General features: G+C 35.4%; 1 protein-coding gene across 5 annotated transcripts in view; it reads left to right on the top strand.

The window, feature by feature from the left end:
• Window positions 1-22,543, top strand: part of trdn (triadin) — a 38,425-nt gene extending 15,882 nt beyond the window's left edge. For 2 of the 5 annotated variants that reach the window (XM_057353493.1, XM_057353489.1), the window contains 25 exons: window positions 2,228-3,223; window positions 5,133-5,225; window positions 6,735-6,803; window positions 8,746-8,841; window positions 10,056-10,082; window positions 10,598-10,624; window positions 11,158-11,202; window positions 11,305-11,349; window positions 11,498-11,536; window positions 11,619-11,681; window positions 11,800-11,853; window positions 11,961-12,008; window positions 12,169-12,219; window positions 12,305-12,349; window positions 12,454-12,507; window positions 12,681-12,728; window positions 12,809-12,844; window positions 12,932-12,979; window positions 13,280-13,333; window positions 14,558-14,596; window positions 15,142-15,201; window positions 15,868-15,912; window positions 16,683-16,712; window positions 18,203-18,247; window positions 19,487-22,543. In XM_057353493.1, coding sequence (XP_057209476.1) covers window positions 2,228-3,223; window positions 5,133-5,225; window positions 6,735-6,803; window positions 8,746-8,841; window positions 10,056-10,082; window positions 10,598-10,624; window positions 11,158-11,202; window positions 11,305-11,349; window positions 11,498-11,536; window positions 11,619-11,681; window positions 11,800-11,853; window positions 11,961-12,008; window positions 12,169-12,219; window positions 12,305-12,349; window positions 12,454-12,507; window positions 12,681-12,728; window positions 12,809-12,844; window positions 12,932-12,979; window positions 13,280-13,333; window positions 14,558-14,596; window positions 15,142-15,201; window positions 15,868-15,912; window positions 16,683-16,712; window positions 18,203-18,247; window positions 19,487-19,656 — 2,327 coding nt within the window. In that variant the 3' untranslated portion in view covers window positions 19,657-22,543. The remainder of the gene's footprint in view (window positions 1-2,227; window positions 3,224-5,132; window positions 5,226-6,734; window positions 6,804-8,745; window positions 8,842-10,055; window positions 10,083-10,597; window positions 10,625-11,157; window positions 11,203-11,304; window positions 11,350-11,497; window positions 11,537-11,618; window positions 11,682-11,799; window positions 11,854-11,960; window positions 12,009-12,168; window positions 12,220-12,304; window positions 12,350-12,453; window positions 12,508-12,680; window positions 12,729-12,808; window positions 12,845-12,931; window positions 12,980-13,279; window positions 13,334-14,557; window positions 14,597-15,141; window positions 15,202-15,867; window positions 15,913-16,682; window positions 16,713-18,202; window positions 18,248-19,486) is intronic. The other 3 variants (XM_057353490.1, XM_057353492.1, XM_057353494.1) reach the window with 3 other exon arrangements.
• Window positions 22,544-22,947: the final 404 nt, after the last annotated feature.

Below are 22,947 nucleotides of genomic sequence, written 5' to 3'. Positions count from 1 at the left end.
TGGAGAATAGGCATTATGCTGTCTTTAATGGCATTTTTACATTCGGAGCCATTCGTAATCGTTTCCCTTTGTTTTCAAACTCCAATTATGCTCCCCGTGCTAATGAGTGCTCCCAAAGGCATGTCCATTAACATCTTCATGAGATGATCATTAAATCATCTCTACAGTATATGCATCGAAAAAACATTACCAGTTAAGCCAATGCAAACGTTTGTGAATAAAACATAACAACACCTATCCATAATAAAACTCTGTATTTGACATGACATGTATTTTTTTGTCATTTATCATATTAACACTAAAGGCTACTCTGCCATTTCACAAATTGGAATGCCCCCGTTTTACTTTAAAGGTACAGTTCATAATTGCTGACACAGAGACACATGGGAGACGGGGAAATTAGCTGTGTGTTCCTAAGACATATAGGAAGTGTCACAGCAGGAGGTTGCTGAACTGTAATTATCATTCTAAGAGGATGCTGCACGCCCAGCAGTGGCCCAATGATTCAGACGATGAACTGCTCTTTTAAAGGGTGAATGTCTCAAAGACCCCGTGAAATAAAAGTTCACTAGCCCATAGTACACTATAGCACATACATGGCATAGAGGACCAAGAGTGCCACCTAAAAATAAAATGATGAATCAATTTATTAATTGGGGAATTCAAACGTAAAAAAATCACGTTTTAAATGGACAAATTAATAGACATATTTGTATGTCTATAATGTGTCTTTTAGTCATGTTTTAAAATGTAGTTAAATAGAAAAATAAAACAATATTTAAAATAAAAACATATTTAAATAAAAAAATATTGTTTCATTGTTGTATTTACCTACATTTTAAAACATTAAAAAAATATTTAAAATTGTTTATTTTATTCATGTTTTAAATTTAGTTAAATACAATTAAAAATAAATAAAAAATATTTATAAAAATAACAAATATTTACATAAAAATAACACTTAAATATTTTGTTATTCATTGGGGGTTTTCTTGTTCCTTTTCACAACATTTTAAAATTAAATTTTTGTTTTATTGTTCTATTTAAACCATTTAAAATATTTTATTCATTTTTAAAATGTAGTTAAGTACAACAGTAAAACAATACATTTAAAAAATAATAAAGTTAAAAAGATTTTTAAATTTGTATTTTTCTGTTTGAGTACATTTTAAAACATAAGTACATTTAAATGGTTTATTTAATTCATTCGTTTTACAACAATAAACAATTACTTAAAAATAAAAAGTTTTAAAATGAATTGTTTTATTGATCTATTAAACTGTTTTAAACATAAATAAACCGTGTAAATATTCTATTGATTTATCCATTTATAAAGTGATTTATTTACATCTTTACATTTTAATTACTACATAAGCATAATCTGACTCATATACATTGTATTTTTAAGTTGAACTCCTGGTCTTCCATAACATGGCCTTGAAGCTAAAACACATAAATGCCACAAAAGATGCACATTTGCTTTCAGACAGTTTTTAAGTCTCATAAAAATAGTAATGAAAAGCATACCACTACAAGGTCACATCAAACTATAAAGTGGTATGCAGAGCTCTTTTGGGCAACAACTCAAATTGTTTGAAAAACAGTGAGACACAACGTTTGTATATTTTGCAGTTATCTAAAAGCATGCTAAAGGGATACTGTCATTGTTATAAATCATCAAAAAACTAACAGTATACTCAGTGTGTAAATACTGATTATTGATGGTTATGAGAGGCTGTTAAAAACAGTTGTGAATCTAAATGTATCGCATTGCACGAAGCGTGAAGGACCGCATAGAACGGCCAGTGTGTGACGGTTTTGCATTATGCGCCTCAATGGAGTCCATTATGATACCACAGAAAATTTAAGATTCATTCATCATCAACTGAAAGTGCCAGACTATGCATTTTATTACAATTTGCACTGGTAACCATTTTTAAAGAAAGTCATTCAAATTGTGAGTACATGTACATTAACTAATCTGTTATCTGCATTATGTGACAATCATTTTAAGTTAGATATATATTTTATATTATTATTTCAAATTACTATAAATGGTCATAAAATGTACCTTTATATTTGTGCATATTCACAACTGGTCAAATATATTTTAGCGTCCATCAAATCCTGTTGGGCTGTATTCTTGGTTTGAGCCTCACATACACTGAAACTTACACTTAACTTCCATTTATACTTGCAGTGTGCTAAAAATAAAATTTTGATATAGTTGCAGAAATACGAGCCAAAAAGATCATAGAGGAGGAAGAGGAGGATGAGGAAGAGGAAGAAGAGGTGGCTATTCATGCAAAGGAGGAGACTGATGAGGAGGAAGAGGAGGAAGGAGTTGAAGAAGATGAGGAAGAAGAGGAGGAGGACGATGAGGAAGAAGAGGACGAGGAGGAGGGTCTGGAAGAGGATGAGGAAGAGGAGGAGGAGGAGGAATCTGCTGAGGATGCTGAAGAAGAGGAAGATGAGGAGGACGAGGAAGAAGAGGACGAGGAGGAGGGTCTGGAAGAGGAGGAAGAGGAGGAATCTTCTGAGGTTGCTGAAGAAAAGGAAGAAGAGGGTCTGGAAAAGGAGGAGGAAGAGGAGGAATCTTCTGAGGTTGCTGAAGAAAAGGAAGAAGAGGAATCTGCTAAGGTTGCTGAAGAAAAGGATGGCGAGGAAGAGGAAGAAGCTGATGCAGAGGAGGAAAAGTCAGATGAGGAAGAAGAGGCTGCAGCTCCAGAAGAACCGGTTGCGTTTGATGCTGATGAGAAGGTTTCTACGACAACTGCTGATGCTGATGAATCACCAGACACTGATGAGGATGATAAGGAAGATGAAGAAAGCAAAGAAGATGAAACTAAAGAAGACGATGACGACGAAACACCTGTTGAAGCTGATGTCTCAGCCCCTAAAGCAGCTGGGGAAGAAGACAAAGATGACGAAGACAAAGAAGTCCCTGCTGATGCCGAGGAGAAAACTGAAGAAAGCTCTGACGTCTCTAAGGACACAGATGTTCAGGACAAATTAGATACAAAAGAAAAAGAAGACAAGCTCGATGATGGACAACCAGAAGAGCAAGAGTTTACAGACCAGGCTCCTATTACAGACGATGAAGATACTGACCAAACAGATGACCAAACTGAGGATAAAGCGTTTAATGCCGATGACAGTGTTGATATCAGTATTGTGCTCGATGCTGATGCTATAGTCACTGATGTTGAAGCACAAGAAACCGGTGAGGAATCTATAGATCTTACAGCTGATGGAGATAAAGCAATACTAACAAGCGTAGATGTGATAGATGCTAAAGCTGACTCACATGATGCTGCTGATATAACTGCCGATCACCATGACGATAAGATACCAGCTGACGTTGACCTTGACAAAGCTGACTCTGATGATCAGGGTGACACGGGTGCAGAAGTCAGTCTCACAGACGAGACTGATGTTGAACCAAAAGACGATGATGATGAACTAGCTGGTGATGATGCAGATAAGAAAGAGCAGGAAGAGTTAAAAGAGAAAGGAGAAATAAAGATAGATAGGAAGAACGATGATGATGATGATGATGATGGCATTATAGTAACAGAGCCTGTAGTTAGTTCCAAACCAGACGGAGATGATACAACAGTGGTGGCCGATGAAGATGACGACTCTTCGACTGAGACAGGTGCCGGGATTATTTTAACTGTTGACTCGGATATTAAGATGTTTGTTTGTCTCGAAAAGTTTCAGTGAAGCGGTCAAAATATCATCTTATGGTATAATCTTACAGCCAGTTATCTATTATTCTTCTCCTTATATCGATCGGTAATATAACATTTCAAAATCTGAACATACTGCCCAATCTGATACCCATAAGAAAGTACTGCTTTTACCTTGGTTTTTATGATTTTTAAAGTGATAGCTCACCTAAAAATGAAAATTCTGTCACCATTTACTCACGCTCTTGTCATTTCAAACCTGTATGACTTTCTTCTGCAGAACACAAAAGAAGATATTTTGAAGAATGAACAATAGTGGTACCCACTGACTTGCATCTGACTTTAGTGTCCATACAATAGAAGCGAACAGCGCTGTTGTTTGGTTACCAACATTCTTCAAAATATCTTCTTTTGTATTCCACAAAAGAAAGTCATACAGGTTTGAAATGACAAGAGGGTGAGCAAATAATGACAGAATTTCCATTTTGGGGTGAACTATCACTTTAAAAATATTTTACATTTGATTAAAACCTACATATATAAGAACATTCAGAAACAACAAAAGAGCAAACCATAACTACTCAATTTCAACCAAACACAATTCGTTCATCATCTCCGGTCACAAAAAAAATGTACTCCATCTTTCACCCATATCCAAATATGTTGGAAGGGGTTTATCATAAAAGAGAAGAGATTTGAGTTAGTGATTGAAGTCTAAATCATTCTGGGCGGATCAAACAGCAGCTGTTGTGTCACTATCTAGCGGTCATCAAAACGGTTCGAACCCATCAGAGACTTCTTTCATATGTCAGCTGTCACCGAGCAGTCATCTCTTAAGAGGTCACTCAAGGGCATCAAAGGTCCAGATGATCAAGGAAAACACAAAAAACAGAATAAACTGAAGATGCACACGAAAACCAAGACAGAAGGTCACAATGGCTTTATGCGGCTGTAATTAGTCATTAGTAAAAAAAGTTGTCACCCTAGTTCTAGAATAGCATGGAAGTATGTCTAAGTTCTTTTTTTTATTTTTATTCTGTCCTCAGTTCCTTTGGAATATAATGTAAGCTATAACGTTAATACATTTTAGAGTAAATATACAAATTTAAATTATTCAGCAGTGAGAACCGCCTTTAATCACAACCACATCAATTGCTTTAAAGATGCTTTTTACTAAAACAGTAAAGCTTAGGCCAGCTTGACTAACTTAGTCATTTAGTTCATCTGATTTTGCTAAAAGATTACCAAGCTAAACCAACCCATTCTAGATTTTAACCCACATCAGATATTGCTAATGAATTAAAAATATCAGCACAAAAAATCTGAATATAAATGTACATCAATTTAACTACAAAATTGAATGTTAATGTTTAGAGAAGGATGTACGGACTTACTATTCAATGTTTGATCTTTTACATCCATAAATGTGTTCTTTCAAAGATTTAAAAATGGAAAAGGAAACTGTAGAAAGCGAAGAGGGTGCCAAGGAAGAGGACAAAGAAAAAGCACTTGAACCGGAACTGGCCCCTAAAGGTAACAAATCCAGCTTTGCCATTATGAAGCATGTAAAGTAGATCAAATTAAATGATCACACAAAGTTATTAACCGTGTGAAGATGGCGTGTGTGTGTGTGTAAGGGTTGGGAAGAGCCTTAGGCCTCAATCTTTGATCTCCAAACACTTTCACATGCTTCATTTGCCATCTGCTCCATAACATCAGAAATACGCTGGTTTGTATTTACTTGCTAGATGTTTCTGCACCGGGCTGTGCTGTTAAGACGCCATAAGAAACATATGTCCAAATTTAGCAATTTACTTCAATGAAACAGGACCAACAAACACCCTATAGATCAACCTTAAGAAGAACTACTTCTATTTCCAAACAAGTGCCGTTTCGGCATTAATGACACAATCTAGATGTGCCGCGGACCAGACAGCTTTAGCGGAGGGTAAAATTTAAACTATTCTTATAATCACAAGGATCTCTGTTTGTGATAGAGTTTCCATCAGTGAGATTAGATCTGTAGTCACAACCATTTCAAGTTATTTTTCAATTCCTGAGTGCCAAAGATTCTTCTGGGTGTTAGATTAAAGCCACAGCGGAGTTTGGGGATAATTGGATGTGTATAGTGCAAGATGGAAATCTAATTCCATGCTGAAACAGCGTATGACAAATTCAGAGAGAGACAAGATGCGCAAACATGGATATCAATTTTAGAACGCTGCCAGGACAATAACTGCGTATGGTAAAACACAACAACAAGTAAAAAAGAGTTCCTGAAGCGTATTTGATAAAGAGGAACCACCATCTGGAACGTTTCTTGTGACAATTCAGATAAGCAAGTGCCTAGCAACAACTTAGAAACCACACAAAACGCTGTACCAACCACTATGAATCACGAATGAACATGAACAACGAATGTGCAAAAACATGCGTGTATTTAATGTTGTTTCAAACCCATGTAAACCACACAAAAGGAAATGTCTCAGTCATTCTTACTGTGCCGAAAATAGAAATTGACTCCTTTTGTGTTTCACAGAAAGGCATAATGGTTTAAAACAACAAGCTGACCTGTTTTTTATGAGGTTAACTCGCATCGTTTTTACTTCACTACATTGTTCTTTAGAATGATTTGCTCAGAAAATTACACCAATAACAGCACCTGGTTCCATTGACTGTAGCGAACGAGCATGAAAAATGAGAAAGTCGGCCCTGCCACGGGCAAGCGGCAGCTATTCCGTCATTCTTCTATCAGGAACATCATTAGACATGTTTCATGCAACGGCATAAATCCCTGCTGAGAAAAGTAAACCTGCTGGGACGAGAGAGAGCAAAAATGTGCGACTTGAAGAGATCCATTTTGACCCATGGGGTTGAACAAACTCCTCTGAAAGCACAAACAAAGTACAAAAAGGATCTAAACATCAAAGTTCGCATTGGGGGGAATGTGTGTGTGTGTGTAGCTTCAGGTTTGTGTCTTTTGTCTGCAATTTCTGTCTAGGCTATAAAACTCACCTTGTTTTGATTTGTTGGTTAAACCAGCGGTCGATGAGGAACTGAAGGCAGAAGAGGAGGCTGAGAGACCTGTGAAAACAACAGAAGACAAGGAAGGTCAGTATGCAATTACAGTCCAAGTGCTTTTCTCTACATAAAGGAACAGAAGAACAGATGAATACTGTGAAAATACATGGCAGTGATATTTTCACTGTTTATTAAGTGCACACTTTATAGTGGTTAACCGCTATTTATTGGCTAATGTCAAGGGAGCGGGGTGGCACTCTTTACGTAAAAGACACATCTTTACTTTCCCTGATGTCCGCTTATAATGTAAACAAGGTTTTGTTATATTTCAGTTTTTTAATCATCTCTGAGCCTTATACAGTAAATCTATATTTTTTAGTACCTTTGCATTAAAAAAAAAACAAATTCATAATGTTTTGTTCACAAACTGGTTTTAAGGGTATTTCAGTATTTTTATTCTAAAATGACAAGATGTTTTTATTGCCTGCATTACATTGTGACAGGTTTCTAAATAATCTGAAATGCGCCGCTCAAACTGAAGATCAAACAGACATAAATAAGAATCTTGTTAAAAAAATATGAATCTACTAGTTTCCAACATTGATCCTACAGATCAATTTAAGCAAAGACAGAAAGAACACACAATTTGATGAACTTTTGCCACATTTTAATCTTGCTGTTACTTCTACAGCTGTAACTTCTAATGCAAAAACTTTCCTTCTTGTAAAAGGAAAATATTTTACAAAATATTTTAAGAACTACTTATGAAAAAACGGCAATATCTATTGACAAAAGGCAGGTTTTAAAAATGACAAGAATGGGTGACAAAAATACTTTACATAATGGATTGGACACTATATCATATAATCTTTCACAATCTGCAATACTTTACTGAGACGGTACAGTGCTGAAATTCCACATGCAAAAGAGTCTGTATATTACATGTACATTTTCCTCAGTGTCATTTAAAAAACAATTCCAACCAAATATAATACAAATTTCAATGGCAAATCAAAATCATATGCATATTATCCTATTTCATAGCATTTCAACATTTTCCCGACTGCCCTGCTGATATTAATCAGGAGAATGTAAATGTGTTTTACTAGCTAATAAACTGCAGCACCAAAGGTCAGTGAAGAAACAAAGGACGAAATAAAGAAAGCATGCTGTTTTAATAACACAGATCATGCACTCTGCTTCAAGGTTGACTGGCATCAAAAATGGCATTAGCATTTTCGGTTTAAGGCACTTTGAATACCACCTCCCTTTAATTTACAGTGAGCATGTAAACTGTGCAATAAAAACTGTTCTTGACTTTTCAATTATAATTTAATGAATTATCTTTTTCCAAAAAGCCTTCAAAACATTTCCCCGAGTCTCAGACAGAATCCTCATATATATCAGTGTTATGCTGTTGCTTGGATTGCCACAGTTTTTATTTTCAATCGCTTTATTGTTGTTGTAATTCATCTTCAATCTTCAGTGATATTAAATCAAAACTGCCACATTAATTCTGACAAATTTTAGTAATCCAAACTTATAATGAAGGTGTCATATTCGTATCCTGTGATTTACTGCCACCACTTTAAAAATTAATTTTTACTAATAACATTTTGATTTATGGATGCAAAAACTGGCATTGGCCTTTGATGTCATGAGCCCATTATGTGTTTTAAAGATAATGACATCAATGTATTAAGCTGTACAAGACAGAGTATTTACATCTATGTTTAGCAGTGAATATGATCCTTATCATGCTCTGTTGAATAAAACAAAGATAATCTAACAAACCGCTCACTGCACTATACAGTGTAACAGACCTTTAAATTTTACATTTACATCTTGTTAAATTTTTTGCACATAAATTATAAGTGCATTAAATTCAGTTAACATATCCTTTCATAAAAACAAATAAATAATTGCCAGTCCTAGCACACAGGCACATATTGCGAATGTTTGCTAAAACTGAAAAAGAACGGTATGAATCCAGTAGTATGGCACTTAATATGTTGCATTTGTTTGTATTCAGAAGAACAAAAAGAGCCCTTCGTCTGTCCTTGTATGCATTCAGAAATACGACAACAGCCACAAAAAGCCACAGACATTAAATCAAAAGAAGAAAAAGGTATTTGATATTGACTTGCAAGGTCAATATCATGCATGTTGATTTAGAAAGCATGGGCATATTTCTGTGATTGTCCAGCAAATCACAGCGGCTATGACTCACTGTTCTGATACATGAATAGGGGTATCTTACTCGATAAAAACTCAACTATTGATCAGATGCTATTGATCAACTATTGCGATCTGTAACTAAAACAGTACGTAGATTTAATTTAAAATACAGACAGTTTGTTATATTTTTCCCGAAAACATACGAAGCAAGCTGCTCACGAATCGCTCTCGCGGTACTGTGATGTCACACGCTGAGCTGTCTGCGCAGCACTGCATGAAGTCCAACGCAACTAAAATTCATGTCAAGAACGTCATACGTTTGTCATTTAGAAATAACGCTGCTCTTTAAATTCTCTGACACACAGGCACGCACTTTTTTAATTTGGGAATGACAGAGTCTTACCGTTGTGGGCGGCAGAAATCCACTAAATGCCGCTCCCGAGTCCCTACGTCAAATCGCTGCACGGGGTCTGTTCAAGCAGCTAGCATATCCTGCGTTGCTTTCAATCCCACAATCCACCTCGAGAAGCTTGGCACCTTTCACAGGAATGCATTCATAGAAATGGAAGTGCGTTGATAGTGCACGAGACGCTTTTCCACCATCTCGCTGAACCGTTCCAAGCACAGTCTGAAACGGTTATAGTTATGTTTCCACGTGAGCCTAGTTCGACACGGCACGATTACAAACTTGTTGTCTAACCGTGCTGAATGCGTGCAGAGGCGTTATAGCTCAGTCTCTTGTATTACCAAGGCAGCGGGTGTAGCGTTTGTGTTTACATTCTAAAAATTTCCGTTATCAGCCTTGCGGTGGAAAATGAAACCATTTACGGTACGGCTGGCATGGATCGGCACGGAGTGGAACGATTAAGCAACGAGAACGATTCGGCGCGATGGTGGAACGCAGTGTTTTGTATGGAGTATGTTTTGTCTTATGATTAACTAACGCAGACTGTGCGTATGGATTTTTGCCAAAATGTTTGCTAACCTTGGCTTAATTGCTAAACCACGCAATGTTTGATTATTGTATCGTGGCCTGGCCATGTATGTTTTCTGCGTATGGAAGCATGTCTGGTTGTAAACAGGCAACTGTGTGTCAACTCAGCGTCGCCACCTTGTGGAGCATAGATTATATAACACTAAATTCCTTTCCCATTTGTCTTCCAGATGAACCCCAGAAAGTGAAGAAAAGAGGTACATGACTTTGATTCCTTTTATTCTAAATTTAAATTCAAAATCTTAATTTTCCTTGTACTAAATGTATCGGCATAAAATATTTGAGAAGTATGTTTTCGTTTTGTGTGTTAACCCTTTTTGAGTTTTGCTTAATTTGTCACTGCAAACAGTCGGAATGACTATCGCCACCAGGGTGGGACCTTTATCACACAGTGGTTTAACATGACTAAACTGCATTTTAACGAATTAATTCATATAGACATGCCTACAATCAGTGAAAAGAGGACATCACCTCAGGCAGGAAAGAAAGCTGCGTTCGTTTTTCTCAATTGTATCAAACACAATAGTGCCCCCTGCTGGTTACAAGCACATGTTTCAAGACAGTTCTGTCCTTCCAAAATCGTAATGAATATTATGAATGATTTTTACTAAATGTTTTAATGTAGACCTATCAACAATTTAGACACAATAAAGATGAACTGTTTAAACATCAGTTTTGCCTGATTCATGTCTGATTGTTTTTCGTTTTACAGCTAAAAGAGTCACCCTTGAGCGCAAGAGTATGTGAAGAATTGTTTTGTTTGATTAAAGCTGGTTTAGCTTCAGGCAACTGTCTGTTTCAACTGCAAAATGCTTGCTTTACTTTTTGCAGCTCAACAAGTCTATAGAATATTTCAGCAGTAATAAGTCATTGTTTGACTAGTGTGCTGATAAAGCATTTTTATGTATGTTTCCAAAGCAAACATACATAAATGTTCTTGCAGGTAAGCAAAACAGGGCTGGTCAAAAAACATAGCATTACAGTATGTAATACTTGCCAATAGCATGACGGGACATTTCAAAGAAGCCAAATGTGCTTTATACTGTCTGTATTTTATAAATTACATTTTGTAAATAATATTTTGTTTAATTTTTATATCAATTCTTATATTAGCGTAATAAATTATTCCAGCTAACAGCTCCTTTTTTGGGCCCAGTTTTGTTACTCACCTTTTAGAATAGACTATATTCGTTTTCACCTGAGCAAGTTTGTTGCAACCATGAGATATTAATAAGAGTTCTCATCTACAATTTAAGATGTTGTTTTTTTCAGAACCTGAGGTCAAGAGAAGGGAGCCTTTGCTGAAACAGAGAAAAGGTGCTTTATTGTTAATGTTGTTTACTCACTACAAAAAATTAATACACCAAAACAAAGGTATTGTTGTTTTTAAACACCTATTTACTAACATTTGTATATCAGAAAAAGAATCTCCAGTCAGAACAAGACTAGAGAAAGCAAGGAAAGGTAAAATATATTTATATATTTAATAATTATGCATTATAAATCCCTGTATTTTTGATCTCCAACACCTGAAAGATGTTTCTCAAGTGACTTGTTATAAAAGCCATTGATATTGAATGAGGTTAACACAAATTTGCTTTCTGATCCACAGCACCAAGAGCTAAGACAATAAACATACCCAGAAAAAGAGGTAAGTCACCATTTCTGAATATTCAAAGTCAACAAAATTTGAAACTGAAATTTAAAATTGAAACTGATTTCTTTTCTCCTAGTAACGGCGCCCAGAGTCTCAAAGGATGTCGACGTGTCAGCCGCACCAGTGCCCATGCAAGACCGTGAGTGTAATTCATAATATCACATTTAACATAATGTAAAAGACAGTAGCAGTAAGACGCGATCTAGAGTCAATCTACTGTAAGACTGAACTTGTATATCACAACCCTCATAAAACAGTTCCCATGTGCCGACCAACACCTGTGTACTGTCCAGCGCCCCCTGGCTGGTATGGTGAGTAATGTAGCTGCTTCCACCTAATAATACTCCATGTACTTTAAAAATGCATCCTCTAATACTCTGAAATATACTTTAACAGCAATGCATCGTTTATCTTACAGTGCATCATATAGTTACAAGTAGTCCATTACCACCATCGGCTATTCCAGGTATTTAAAACCATTTTCCATTTTAATGTCCAAGATCATTAAGTGACAGAGCTCAATACTAACGCTTGTGAAATGTGTGAAACATTGCATGCTTAGACAACTCTTCAAATTACGCCACAAGTTTAATAAAAACAAAGTACCAAATTTACCTGTTTTTCAGAATCCGAAGTTCCTGTTTTGACAATCCATCAAGCTCCTACTATATTGAAAGGTGATATTAAAATGTATTCCATAGAATTCTGCTTTTGACGGTTTGCAGTTTTCATTTGAAAATAAATGACTTTGTTTCCTTTAAGAACCTGAAGCTGCAAAGACAAAGCCTAAAGAAACAAAAAAGAAAGGTACGGTTCGAGAGTTAGTGACTGAGGTAGAAAGCCTGCGGTGTGTTTTATTAGATACATTAATAGAGCTGGAGAGAGTTTAAATCTTTCACTTCTAATTTCAGAACCGGCTGCACCGAAAGAAAAAGAAAAGGCCAAAATAAGTCCTGCAAAGAAGGGTGAGAGCAAATTTAGGATGATATTAAAATGCTATGAATCATGTTGATCATATGGTTAAAGTGTGATGTATGCATTATTTGCTTTTATAGTAACAATATTTCTTATAATTTTATGAATGTGTATTTGTTTTCTCATATATGTACTGTATGTGTTCATTTTTATTTTGTTTTAGAGACCACAGTTACCAAAGACAAAGTAAAACCTTCACCTGCTAAGAAAGGTAATGATTATAGAAAAAATGATGGTTTAAGTTTAGTTCAAGATCTATTTTCATACTAAATAAAGCTTTTTATGACTCAGAGCCAACAGCTGGGCAACAGAAGGCTAAAAGGACAGGTAATTATGATTCAGGATCTTATTTAGAAATATAATAATGACTATAATATAAATATAATATAATATTTATAATTTTGTCTTCTACAGAGAAGGTGGTCATTAGAGAAAAAACAAAACCTACACCTGGGAAGAAAGGTGATGTCACTTAAATAAATATTATTTCTTTCATTATTCAACACACAGTAAATGCTTTTATTTATATGTTCATGTATATGTTGTCAACAAATGTCTGTGTAGTAAGTTTTTTTTTATGTGGAAGCTCGAAGCTAAGTCAGCAATTAGAAAAAAAAGTAAAAATGAATTTATACGGATGCTTAAAAGAGATGTAAGAGAGCATTGATAAATGCATGTTTATCATTCCTTGTCTTTGCACAGTTACGTAACACTTAGAAATAAAAGATCAGTTATACATATATATATAATTTGTGCTTCCAGAGCCAGCAGCAACAAAAACAAAGGCCACAAAAGTAACAACAACCAAACACAAGGGTAAGTTCACACAACCTGTTGTTCACCTAAAATAATCTTACTTGTGGTAGTTGTGGAAGAAAGTTGTCAAATTTCATGAAATAATGATGACAGCCTGGTAATTTTCCAGTGTGGCCATTTCAGATGAGCGGAAAAACCCACAGTCTGAATTTGCACATTATCATTTTGTGATCCACTTTGCAGGTCATCTTGAAATAGGTTCAACAGTGTCTTAACCTTGTGCTTCGAGAGGAGAAGCGATACAACCTATAAATATCACACTGGATGATATATTCCTCTGCTCTTTAGGGTAGTCCCCCCCCAGGTGCCCCGTGGCAATGCCACATAATGTTACTAAATGTTCTGCCCGGCTGCTTTTGTGAAAGTCAACACCTGGGAATAATATAATGACCTCTGCGACCAGTTTTATCCCTTGGTTCACTTCTGCATTCCACTGCTTTTGGTTATTAATCATTGTAAACAAATATAGACATGTAAAAAATGATTATATATATTGTATATATTATGTTTATTGTTTTAACGCATTTCTCCGCCTGACATTTCATTTTACTTGATGAAGTCATGCATAAATGTTAGATGAAAATTGTGTCTGAAACGGTTTTGTTTACACTCTTAAAAGTAAAGGTGCATGAAAGGTTCTTCACAGCGATGCCATACATAGAAGAACCATTTTTGGTTCCACAAAGAAACATTCAGTCAAAGGTTCTTAAAGAACCATCTCTTTCTAACCTTTTTATAATCTGAAGAACCTGTCTTCGCCACAAAGAACCTTTTGTGAAACAGAAAGGTTCTTTGGAAGTTAAAGGTTTTTTTATGGAACCATTTAGACAAAACATTTTCTTCTATGGTATCGTGAAGCACCTTTAGGCACAAAGAAAAAACTACAGCAAAAAAATAGTCATTCAAAGAAGTTATGTGCTGATTTTATGAGTTAAAATTCTTTGCCTTATCGACTTAATATGCAGAGACAACTGTAAGAGTCATTTTTATACTGAAAAGCGTAAAACTGTGCAACCAAAACATCCATCTATTTGTTTGAGCATCTGACCAGCTCAACACAACAACATTGGCTCAACCAGCGCGAATTTGGGGCAGGACTGTATAAATGTTGGTCAGCGGGGGGAGTGTTACACACCGCATCTGTGGCTTTAATATGATATTAAATATAAATGTTATTTCATAATACATACTCATTATGTTCTTTTTTTATATTGACATGTAAAGAAGAGAGAGCTGTGAAGGAAGTAAAGCCGGCTGTAGAGGGTAAGTTAAGTTACACTTAATAAAAGCGCACATTCAAATCCGTAAAATAACGTATTAACTTTAATATTTATTGATTTATTAAAGTATGGACATGAATAATCAAAACGCAGGGTTGCTGAGAAAAGTTGTGCGGTTGCTTTTCAATCAGTGATAATTAAATAAACATATCTGAATCTTCATCCATCATGAGCGATAAATCGGCACATTTTTAGCTAATAGACAGCATTATTGAGTGCAAAGCGTCTCGTCGACGGGAAATCAGTATGCGGTATTTGCATGCTTTAGTTTATTGACGTCCTGTTACATGTCAAATACTGCGAGAGCCAGCTCTTCTTGTTTACAGTAATCGACAAACATGCAAATTGCCTTCATTTTTAAAAAAGTAAAGACGATAGAAATGATTGTGATGAACGTGGGAAGTTACTGCAAATGGACAGAAACATAATTTTGTCATTAAATAATGGTTTATGTCAAAACATTTTTCAGTGTATATTCTATGCAGTTTCAGTAATGAATTCTTGTATGTATTTGTGTTTGATTACTAGTCAAGAAGAAGGCCGCGTCAACACCCAAAACCAAGCAAGCCATTAAAACACCAGTTGTGGGTAGGTTTCACTGACTATTTTAAAGCTCTGTTACAAAAATCCTGAAAAGGTTTTTTGCACACTCTGAAGTCACAACGAGAAAAAGCTTCCCCCCAAAAAGCCTTTGATCGCTAGAGCTAACAAGCATAAACTATATCCATGCAAGTTTCTATAGTTTTATTCTTTGCAGCTCACAGCGTGAAATCCTGCTTTTGATGGTCGTACACAAAATACTTTTATAATAATTTCCCTCATGCGTTGTGGACATCTTCACGTTGTCTTATATAACATTAACATCTACACTATATATAGTATAAGTGTTTGTTTCAAGCAGGGAAAAAAAATTGATGTTAGACTTTAGTTGGCAGGAGAAAATTGGATCTGTCAAGTAATACAACTTCAGATGAAGTCATCACAGGATTTCTCTGTTTACCTTACAGCCGTGGTTACTTTGACAGAAGAGCACCTTTTATGCACCGCTCCGTGGCTTTGTAGTTACATAACTGAGCGTGCACTTCTGACACGTAAAGAATAGAAGTTTGATTTCAAACTTCATTAAATAACTTTGCATGCTCGATTGAAATTCAATTACCAAGGTGTCACATTCACGGACTGTGTGAACGTAAAGCATTAGAGATTGAAAAGACCATATTTGACGTGACAAGCTATTTTCTGCTTCACCTACAGAAACACCTGTACCAGCTGAAGAGAAAACCACTGAAGAAACCCAAGGTATGAAGCAGCCCGTGACTCTGTGTCAAAACCTATTGAGTTGTCTACTTAGGCAGCTTTTTTAAGTCATCATAAATGTGCTCCTAATGTGGAAACTGTTTCAGAAGGTCGGCAGCATTACGTGTTACTATGCAGAAAATGCAATCCCAGAATGCACTGCGATAAATTCACGCAAAATATAAATCTATGATTGTGCAAAAGATGAAATAAATAACGATAATGTGTGTACGTATTAACAGCTAAAATCAAACTGTATTGGAATTAATTCAATTCCTAAAGAAATAGCAACCCAGAAACATTATAGAATAGCAGCCAAGAAACATAGAGTCATTATAGAAATATTATATATGGACAGTACGTATGTACTGTATATTCTATAGTTACTGATTGAAAATGTTCAGATTTGTCAACATTGTCAATTACAGTTTCTGTTTAAAACGGTTATTATTTTTATTTATTTACATTTTTATATTCAAAATAATATTCAGATTTGATAAAGCATTGTCAAACTTGATATTAATTGATTTTTCAAACCATTTTTGCAATAGAATTAAATTGTGTTAATACAATATACCGTAATAAAAGTTAATATTGAAAACTTTCTATTGCTAGTTTTCTGTGAACAAACTTTTGTGCTACAGTACTCATGAGTTTTCGCTGTAGCTGGCTACCTACATAACTGACAGTAAAATGTCGAACTTTAGAACTGCATGTTACCCCCGGTGTAATCTTTGTTAACCCAAATTCTGTTTTGAAATTTCTATCAACAGAGAAACCAGCCGAGGAACAGACTCCAGCAAGTATGTTTAAATATTTATTAACATTCACATTTATTTAACGGTATGGTGTGATGCTTCCTTATGCTTGTTGACTTTTAAAATAAATACTTCACCCAAAATTGAAAATTCTGTCTTTTGTCCAAATTGCACAAATGTCAGGACAAAATATACATTTTTAGGTGAACTATCCCTTTAAATTCAGCCTGTGTGCTGCATACTAGCGCTGCACCTAATCATTCAATGATCAAAAGCAAAAATGAAATGCATGCATTTGTGTAAAGTGTGTACATTTTGTATTTACAAAAGCGGTGATAAGCATTCTTAGTGATCAAACATACATGCCCGTTGTAGAATCTGGGAGAGCTTCAAAAATTACCAGGCGACCCTGAGGTACAATTCCACATCACCTTGATGAATTAACGTCACCCTTTCAATAACTGAGCCACTGGAAAGAAATGAACTACATTGTTACTATTCAAGGTTACTGTGTGGTTCCAATGTCAACAGAGGGATTCAAGTATTTTTAAATGGCATTAGTAAAAATGCTAATTAAATACAGCTATTAATACCATAACACTGCTGTCTGACTGGCCCTGTGTTCCTCTTTTAATGTAACCTAAAGACTACTTTCTTTGCATGTCTTGCTTGTAAGAGACTTAATTCATATGCCTTTGCTTCCTTCAGTATGACAGCTGTGTTCATGAGATCACTTTACGTTCACTGTGTTTTGAGATTGCATGTGAACACCTGTGAAGTTTGTGATAAATAACATCACCTCAGTTTATCTCAATTCACACCTTTTCTCACAGTCAGCTCTTGTGTTTGTCAGTGGGTGAATGTGTCTGTCTCATTTCAATACCACCTCATGATATACATTTCTTCTCAAAAATGTAATTTCTTATTGCCGAAGTTAACAAATTGTATTGAATGAAAATGTGAAAAACAAGATCTCATGCTGTCTTGACATTTTTTCTCAGGCAGTTTGTATCCATTCAAGGTCACAATTGCTTTAAAATTCAACGCCTTTTTCTCATAGGAGATTTGCAGATATTGAGGTCTGTTGCATGTAAAATCTTTCCTCTAAAACTAAGCTGTCAGGTGACCTGTGTTAGGTCAAGGGCTCAGTTGAATCATTGGGTAACATGCGAATGATTCACCTTTCAAATAACAGCCTAATCACAAACGCAAAAACTATTTTCTGATGTGAAATCCTGTTCAGAGAAATATAATTGCTGCATATTATTGACATTTTTATAAATCAGCCTGGAAAATGTTAACTTTTCTTACATTTGGAGACATTCAACCATTGACACAGTTCACCCCTGAGCATTTGACACATTTGCATAAAAATGCTTCTCATCTTTTCACATGTGTATCTCTCAAATATGATCTGCCCTTTCTATGGGCATGTGACCAAAATCATGCACAGCTTGCTTGACGCTTTCCTTACTGTATGACAAACTAGGGATTTTTTACTGTAATTTCTCTTTCTCTTCAACATCTTAAATTAGAAGAGCTAAAAGCTGAAGAAAATGTAACAGAAGGTAAAAAGCCAGGTAAGACCTCCATTTTTACAACACACAATGCATTACAGTAGTTCTACCACACTTACTGTAACAAGGCATTGGACATTGAAGACAACACATACAGATACAGAAAAAATTGAGACCTCTAGTTTTGCCTTTAATCAGCATTTCTGCACGTATTGTGGTTATTTCAGTCCTGTTTGTGTTGAATTTTAACAGAAGCAAACCTCAATAAAGACAAAGTCACCCAACAGCAATGAAAGACTGAGAGAACACAGTAAAAAAATCCTGTAAAAACAATTTTTCTGAAAGCTGGGGCGCCAGAAATATTCAGTAAAATAAATGTTTTTAAAAATACAAGTTTTCCTAGTCTTTCTTGTAAATTTGCTGTCTTTTTCTTGAATTTGACATTTTTTAACAGTATGTAAAAAACGAAATTTTCCAGCAGCTGGGCGGCAGAGATTAACCGTAAAAAAAAAAAACATTCGTAAAATTAAGTTTTTCCTGTTTCCTGTTTTTTTTTGTAAGTTTGCAGTTTTTTAGTGTAATTTGTTGTTTTAGATTTAAAAAATGATCGTATTTCAAAAATACGTGAAAAAAACAGTAAAATTATGTAAAATCATGTTTTTACAGTGAATGCAAAGATGCACAAAAAAGTTTTTAAAAATCAGGCTTATTTCATCAGATATTCATTTTTTAATTAATACTAAAATACATGTAACACATGTATTTTAATTAATACTAAAATACATGTAACACATGTAAAAAAAACTTGTATTGCATTGTTTAAACATGAATGTGAACTTGTTCAAGTTCTGCAGACATCGCGGCTTTTTTGGTTATTTTGACCAGTTTGTCCCTTTTCAAATTTCTGCAAATAAATGCAACAATATTTTGGATATTTGGAATTTGGAAAAGTTCACAAAATGAAACAAAAATGATGATTTTACTTAAACACGTATCTAGAAAGACCTGAAATAATTTTGGAGTGGTCTCTTAAAGGCGGGGTGTCCGATTTCCGAATTACGCTTGTTTAGACAAAGTCGGGCCGAGTACCAAAACAACCTTGTAGCCAATCAGCAGTAAGGTGTACAGTGCACAGGACGGACATTATCCGAGCGCTGACGAAAGCGAAAGATGGGGGTAGGGGTGTGTCCGTTTTGGTGATTTGAACATCAACAACGGCTAAGAGAAATCAGACACCCCGCCTTTAATTCTTTTTACATTGCATCTGATGTCAGGACTGAGAACTCATTCTTTGTTTTACAGGCAAGATTCCGTACTTCCAGTGTGTTTTAATGAGTTCAAAATCCAGCCAATATCCACTGCGGCCCATGTCCTCCGCTATGAGTCCAGCCATTAATCCCAGTGTGATGAGAGCCATGATGGAGCAGAGGGCAGCGTTACTGCAGCAGAAAGCCCGCGGAGCCGGACAGTAACCGGACCCTGCGTCCATGGGTTCTGTTCAGCCGTGCCAGGTGCAACCTGCTTATGAACTGCTGTACAAACACAGTGCTGCTGAGAGCTTTCCATCTGAATCACTGAGAGTTTAGACTTTCATTGTTAGAGGGCATCCGGTCTTTATCTTTCTCTGACTGGAGGTCTCTATAATCGTTCAATGGAAACTCTCACTCCTTTATTAAGTGGCTTATCACAGTTTCACGATTTTGACAAATATGTATCAAAGAATATGCAAATACATTAACTATAATGTACATTTTCAATTATTGTCACAAATGTCTGTCAGATTTTGTTGTTTATTTATTTGAGATCTTAAATCATCTGTTTACATTTGTTGCAGGGAAGAATCTGCTGTTTTTCTTATTGTAGAGTAAGCGCACTCAGCAGTGAACACATTTCGAACAGGTTAAACAATGAAGTGTTGCTTTAAACATGCAGATATTTATTTTTCTATGACAGTACATGATGTCTTTAGGAAAAAAGACATCTAGCAACACACAATCACTAAGAGCTTTATCTCTTGGCGTAGGCCATTTCCTTTGACTCATGATAATAAGATTATATGTACAGTAGTATGTCTGGATTATGTCAGGGTCTGCATTTGTATGCATGGACGGTATTTAGACTGAGCCCGAATTTTGTTTATAGAATTAAAGGAGACATTAAAGGGATACTCCACCCAAAAAGGGAAATCTGTCATCATTGAGTGCGTTTACATGCACAGTCTAACTCCGATTATGCTTAATAAGATGATAACGTGATAGTTTTTTGCCCATTACTCCGGTTTCATAAAAGTCCGCTCTCGAATCATGCAGTTGATGTAGAAACGTCAAAACGAAAAACTATTGTTGCATTTCTGGTTCTGCGGACAATAAGATGATGTACTGTATAAAAATACAACTTCTGACTGTTTTCCTGCTGTATTTTTAATTACTAAACAGACTATCGATGGTGACGTCACTGCACGCGAGAAACCCGGCAAGTCTCAAACTTCCATATAAACGCGGTTTTCTGCGTAGCCGGTTTATTGCTTTGCATGTAAAACAGGTTTCTTTTATAAACCTATTTTTGATGGATATCCGTTTATATTATGCATGTAAACGCACTCACTTACTCACCCTTAAGTTGTTCTAAACGTATACATTTCTTTGTTCTGATTAACACAAAGAAAGAAATTTGGAAAAATGTTAGCAACTGACATTTCTGGGACATCATTGACTACCACACTAGGAAAAATTATTGTATCATTTTTTTGTTCTTTGAGATATTTTAGAGAATCTAGAAAAACAAACAGTTCTAGGGCACCTTTCATTATCATTTTTCCTGAGTAAATGATGACAGAATTTTTATTTTTGGGTAAAATATCCCTTTAAGAAATTATAGCATACATCATCGGAAGAATGAAAACCTATCATTTTACTTGACTGAGAGCTCTGCATCTCTTTAATTAAATTACTGTTTTTAGGCTTAATTTATTGGAAATGTTTGTGAATTTAATGGTAAAATTGTTTTCAAAGCAATCACGGTACTACTTGTCTTATGCAGTATAAATGTCCAAAATTCCAATATTTATCTGGGTTTCCCAATTATCCTAGTCATCTAACAATGTATGGCTCTACTATAAACAGTAGTTTAATATTTGATTTTACTATGACCAACAGTGCTTTTGAAGATGGTTATCTATGTTACTGTTTTGTCTATTCTCAGATGCAAAAGTAACACATATACAGTCTTGTGTTCCTGTTACATTTTGCTCTGTTCTGCAAATATGACAAATGACGAAGATAACCTGAAATACATTTTCTCTACCAGTTTAAGTCTAACTGTAATCACTAGACGTTAAATTTGACGTTGAATGTATTCTCATCATCCACTTCAGTGGACAAAATGTCGAGATAGCCGTTTACAGTGCTGCTGTACATGTGGTCGTAGAAAGACTAACGTGTTTGCACCAGAAGGCTGTTTCTGTTTAACCGGGACACAGTGAGACGGTTGTATCCGTCTGACTTTGAACAGGGAAGTAGGCCACAGAAATATTTTCTCTTTGAAGTTACAACATGCAGCTTGCAGAAAAAATGTCTTCTGTACTGTGGCTATTCCTGAAATACTGACGAACAACATGATGACGCTCTGAAAAGACATTTTGTCTATGTCTTTATCTTATAATAAATACGGTCTTACTGTATTGAGAGACAGCTTACAGTATGTTTACAAAGCGGATCGTAATTGTTAGCTTGTTTAAGTGCAAAATTTGTTATTAAAAGTAGAGAGCTCCACAGATTTACAACGTCCACATCTATAATGCTAAAAACTTTATTTTCAGAGGTTATACACTTGAATTCTTTTTTGTTTCTACAGTTTTTAATGTGTTTGGTATTTGCATGACCCCCTTGGTATGTTAGTATGTGACATCTCTGGTTTCTGATGTGCTCAATGATCTTGTTACACTGAATTTGAATTGGATTCGCAGTTTGAAGCATCTGTGTTCCAAGTGTCAAATTCTGTCAATTGTTCTAATGTATGTTGAATAAGAGCTGTCAGTAAAACCAAAGTCAAATCTGTCATTATTTCTTCCATTCACATCTTGTTGGATTTATCCGGGAGTGGGCAGAATTCTGGTACAATAAAGTAATTGCTTTATGCAAATGTTTCAAAAAGCTGTTTTCATGCAAATATTCTGTGACAGAGAACAAGCGAGCAGTATGTCAGGATTAATGTGCTGAAGTAATTATAAATAAAATACAAAGTGTACAAATCTCCTGTCTTGTTATAGTTGTCATCCGAAAGTTTGACTCATCTTTCTACAAAATGACAATGAGATCATTTTGTTCATAATTTTAGATGGCTCTGACATGAAACTGCACGTTGAGCCCAAATTCTGAGAAAATTAGGCATTCTTTGTCTACATAACTGATCGATTTGACATTGCATTATCTTTAGCTCATCATATGTGCAAAACATTAAGCAAATAAATATCAAACAACACTGCATCTTTTAACTGAGGTAAAACCTAGTATTCCGTCTATATATCAAAATATGACCTGTGCATTGATTTCAAAACCTTTTTATCTTAAAGGGACAGTTTACACGGAATTAGAAATTCATCGTTCCCTCGAGTTGTTACAAATCTGTATAAATGTATTTGTTTCGATGAACGCAGAGAAAGATATTTGGAAGAATGTTTGTAACTAAACAGTTCTTGGCCATCATTGACTACCAGAGTAGGAAAAATGACAACGAAGTCAAAAGTGCCCCTAACTGTTTGCTTT

The sequence above is a fragment of the Triplophysa rosa genome, linkage group LG15 (genome assembly GCF_024868665.1).
Source record: "Triplophysa rosa linkage group LG15, Trosa_1v2, whole genome shotgun sequence".
NCBI classification, from domain to species: Eukaryota; Metazoa; Chordata; class Actinopteri; order Cypriniformes; family Nemacheilidae; genus Triplophysa; species Triplophysa rosa.
Note: the sequence above shows the minus strand (reverse complement) of the source record. Positions and strands in the feature narration are given on the sequence as shown.